General features: G+C 63.6%; 1 protein-coding gene across 1 annotated transcript; it reads right to left on the bottom strand.

The window, feature by feature from the left end:
• Window positions 1-45: 45 nt before the first annotated feature.
• MNEG_15653 (hypothetical protein) lies at window positions 46-520 on the bottom strand (the record flags this gene model as incomplete). Its single annotated transcript, XM_014035876.1, has 1 exon — window positions 46-520. A coding segment is annotated over one exon (475 nt), but the record flags the coding sequence as incomplete, so codon positions are not given.
• Between the last annotated feature and the right edge of the window lie 2,569 nt (window positions 521-3,089).

Below are 3,089 nucleotides of genomic sequence, written 5' to 3'. Positions count from 1 at the left end.
GGGGGCCCCTCGCTGGCGCAGCGCGGCAGCCCGCCGTCTGCGGACGCCGCGAGGGACAGGGCACCGGAAGGGAAGCCGCCGCGCCACCCCGCGGCGCGGGCGCCGGCGGGCCCGCTGCCGGGGGCGGGGCCGGCGGGGCGGGGGACTGCCGGGGCGTCGGCGCCGGCGCCTGAAGGGTCGTCCCTGCTGGCGCCCGCCGCGCGCTGAGCCGTGGTGTCGGGGCGCCGCGGGCCGCTCGGGCCGAGCCCCCATTCGGATGGCGAGTCGGCGTAGGGCTGTGATGCAGAGTGCGTGGAGGATGCTTTTGAGGGGTGTGGGTGCGTCTGCGACGGGTCGCGCGGCGACGAGGGGCAGGCGAGCGGTGGCCGCCGCTGCTGCTGCTGGTGTTGCTGCTGCTGCTGGTGGTAGTGCTGCTGCTGGGCAGCTGCGGGGACGGCGGGCGTGCGCAGTGCGACGGCGCCGAAGGCGGACAGCAGTGGGTCGTCGTCTGCTGCAAACGAGGCCGCCTTGATTGTCGACTCTGCAGCGCAACCCAAGGCCAGCGGCGAAAGCGGTGGCATACATCAGGGTTGGGTTGCAAAAGTGGTGCGTGTGGGTAGTCGAGTGCAGTGTGCGCGAGTGCCTGTGTGTATGCGTGCGCGCGTGTGTGTATGTGTGCGTGTGCAAGATAGAGAGTGAGTATGTGTGTGTGTTTGTATGTGTGATGTCGATGGCAACATAGCAGTCGAGCACTGCACGGCCCCATCAGTTGGCGCCTGCTGCCTGGGGAGGGGGCATCCCATCACAGCGCCTTGCGGACCGCAACCCCGCACCTGGGCTGCTGAAGCACGCAGGCATGGGATCATCGTCGTCAGATAACAGGGCGTTCTTTGTCTTCTTCTTGTTCCTAGCCGCGGTCCAGGGGCTGTGCTTGCGCAGGTTGAACAGGCTCCCGTCAGCTCCCCGCTCCTCCTGGCCGCTGCAGGGCCCAGGCTTGCCCGCAGGCGTCTCAGGGCTAGTTATGTGTCCACCAACATTGCTCAGGTCGGCAAACGGCGCGTGTGAAGTCATTCCAATTCGAATTCCAGGGCAACAGCCCTCAACGCGCCACGGTGGGCCTAGGAGCAATCGCAATTTGATTGTATTACTGATGCTATGCTGCTGAAGGCGCGCCAGGTACAGCAGTGTTTGAGCGCGCTGTGCTGGCAGACACTGATGCGCAACTTGAACTGGCTCAAGTCTGTTGCCGAGCCAGAACCGCCGGCGCAAGAGGGAAAGAAGGCCCCAATGCAGAAAAAATTACAATGTACCGTAAATTGGGATTCAGTGTTACCTAGGTGGCGCTCGGCGATCTGGCGCTTCGCACGCCGGTCAAACTTCATGGGCCGCGGGTTGACGCAACTTGCAGCGGGGCGCTACAGGCAGTCGATCCCAGCGTCATCGTCCGCGTGTGCCTTCAAGACTTGCAACTAAAGCTATGGACGCCGCTTTTATGAAACGACCATCACTGCGTCTACACGCTGCCGTTGCGGTGGTTGGTCGGCAAGTGCGCCATGTATGTGTGTGCAGGGGGGGGAAGGCAGGCTGTATGCCCGTTCGATGCAAAACACACGGGCTGTCTCGTTTGCCCCTTTGATGTGTAGCTACGCTATAGTTAACTATCATTTCCTGTATCTGATCACTGCATTCATGAACTGAGGAGCGCTGCTGGGATCACACCAGCAAAGTGACGGACACTCAACAGTGAACAACCGGCGACTTGCTTACTCGGCACCTTACCTGTAACGGGGAATGACGGGTCAATGCCCACCTGGCTTGCTGTATGGCACGCCGGCTGGCATGCCGCAAGGAGCTTGATTAGTTATGAGTGCACTAGCGTGCGCGTCAGCTGGTGGGCTGCATGAGTAAGCTGCAGCCGGCAATGTATCCGCTCTGTGTTTGGCACGCGACGAAGGGGTCAACGCCGCTGCGGCAACTCAACCCTTGTGCCACGCAGACAATATTCAAAAACTGCTGAGTAATATCACCATGCAACAATGTTATGATTTCTGCACTGAATTTGACCTTCAAGATCTATCGCGGTATCTGGTCAACCGCCCTTGCAAGTGCACCTACGCCGGGCCGCGACTCGCCAACGCCAGTCTGCTGCAGGGTCCTCAACCAAAACCGCTGGCTGAGTTCTCAGCGTCTCGCCGCTGCCCACAGGCCCCCCACCCGGCAGCCAGGGGCGCGAATATCTTGGGGGAGCTATGGCAGCCAAGCAGGCGCATGTTCGGCGATGGCTCAGCGGAACGTGCAAGCAGCTAAGGCTGCTGTGCGTGTAGCATGAAAGTATTGAGGTGTATCGTTAGATTGCAGATCTCTTATCCCTTTTCAGTCCGTCGCACGCTGCGCGGAGAACTCTCATCGCAATGGCCCTTCTCTCCGGCAAGGCCCAGGCCGGCCTTAAGCAGAATGCAGGGCTGGTGAGCGCAATTATAGGGCGCTTGTAACTGGTACACGCGGGAGAGGGAGGAAAGCTCGCCCACCAACCGGGAGCAGCGATCCAGTCCCATCTCGACGTGGTCCTCTCTATGCACACTGCTTTTAGGGCATCTTGTGGACAGTAGGAGTCAATGCTCCAACGCGGAGCACCGCCATCTCACAGCCGCCCCACCCGCTGCCTGCTGCCCGCCCACTGCCCGCACGCTCCGCTCCCCCGCCCCCTCCAGCGCGCCTCTGGCGCGCGCCGCGTGGTCTGCCGCCCCGTCGCCGCCGCCGCGCCCCAGACTGTCAGCGCAGAGGCTGCCTCGGCCGCCGCGGACGCGCCGCTGATGCTGCGCGCGCTGCGCGGCGATGCGGTTGAGCGCCCGCCCGTCTGGATGATGCGCCAGGCCGGCCGGTACATGAAGGTGAGCGTGCATGTTGTCTTCCAGGTGTTGAACGCATTGCATGCGAACATGCGCACATCGTACAAGGACGCCGGGCGCTTGGTGGCGCATGCGTCGGGGCAGTGCAGACTTGGTGGGCGGCGGTGCAGGGCCCGCCCGCTGAGCTGGGGCCGCAGGACCATCGCGGGCCCGGCCAGGCCGTGGCGCCCGGCCGGCCCCGGCTGCCCGCCGCCGCACACG

Source organism: Monoraphidium neglectum (genome assembly GCF_000611645.1).
Source record: "Monoraphidium neglectum strain SAG 48.87 unplaced genomic scaffold scaffold05529, whole genome shotgun sequence".
Lineage (NCBI taxonomy): Eukaryota > Viridiplantae > Chlorophyta > Chlorophyceae > Sphaeropleales > Selenastraceae > Monoraphidium > Monoraphidium neglectum.
This window is presented reverse-complemented; position numbering and strand designations above follow the sequence as displayed.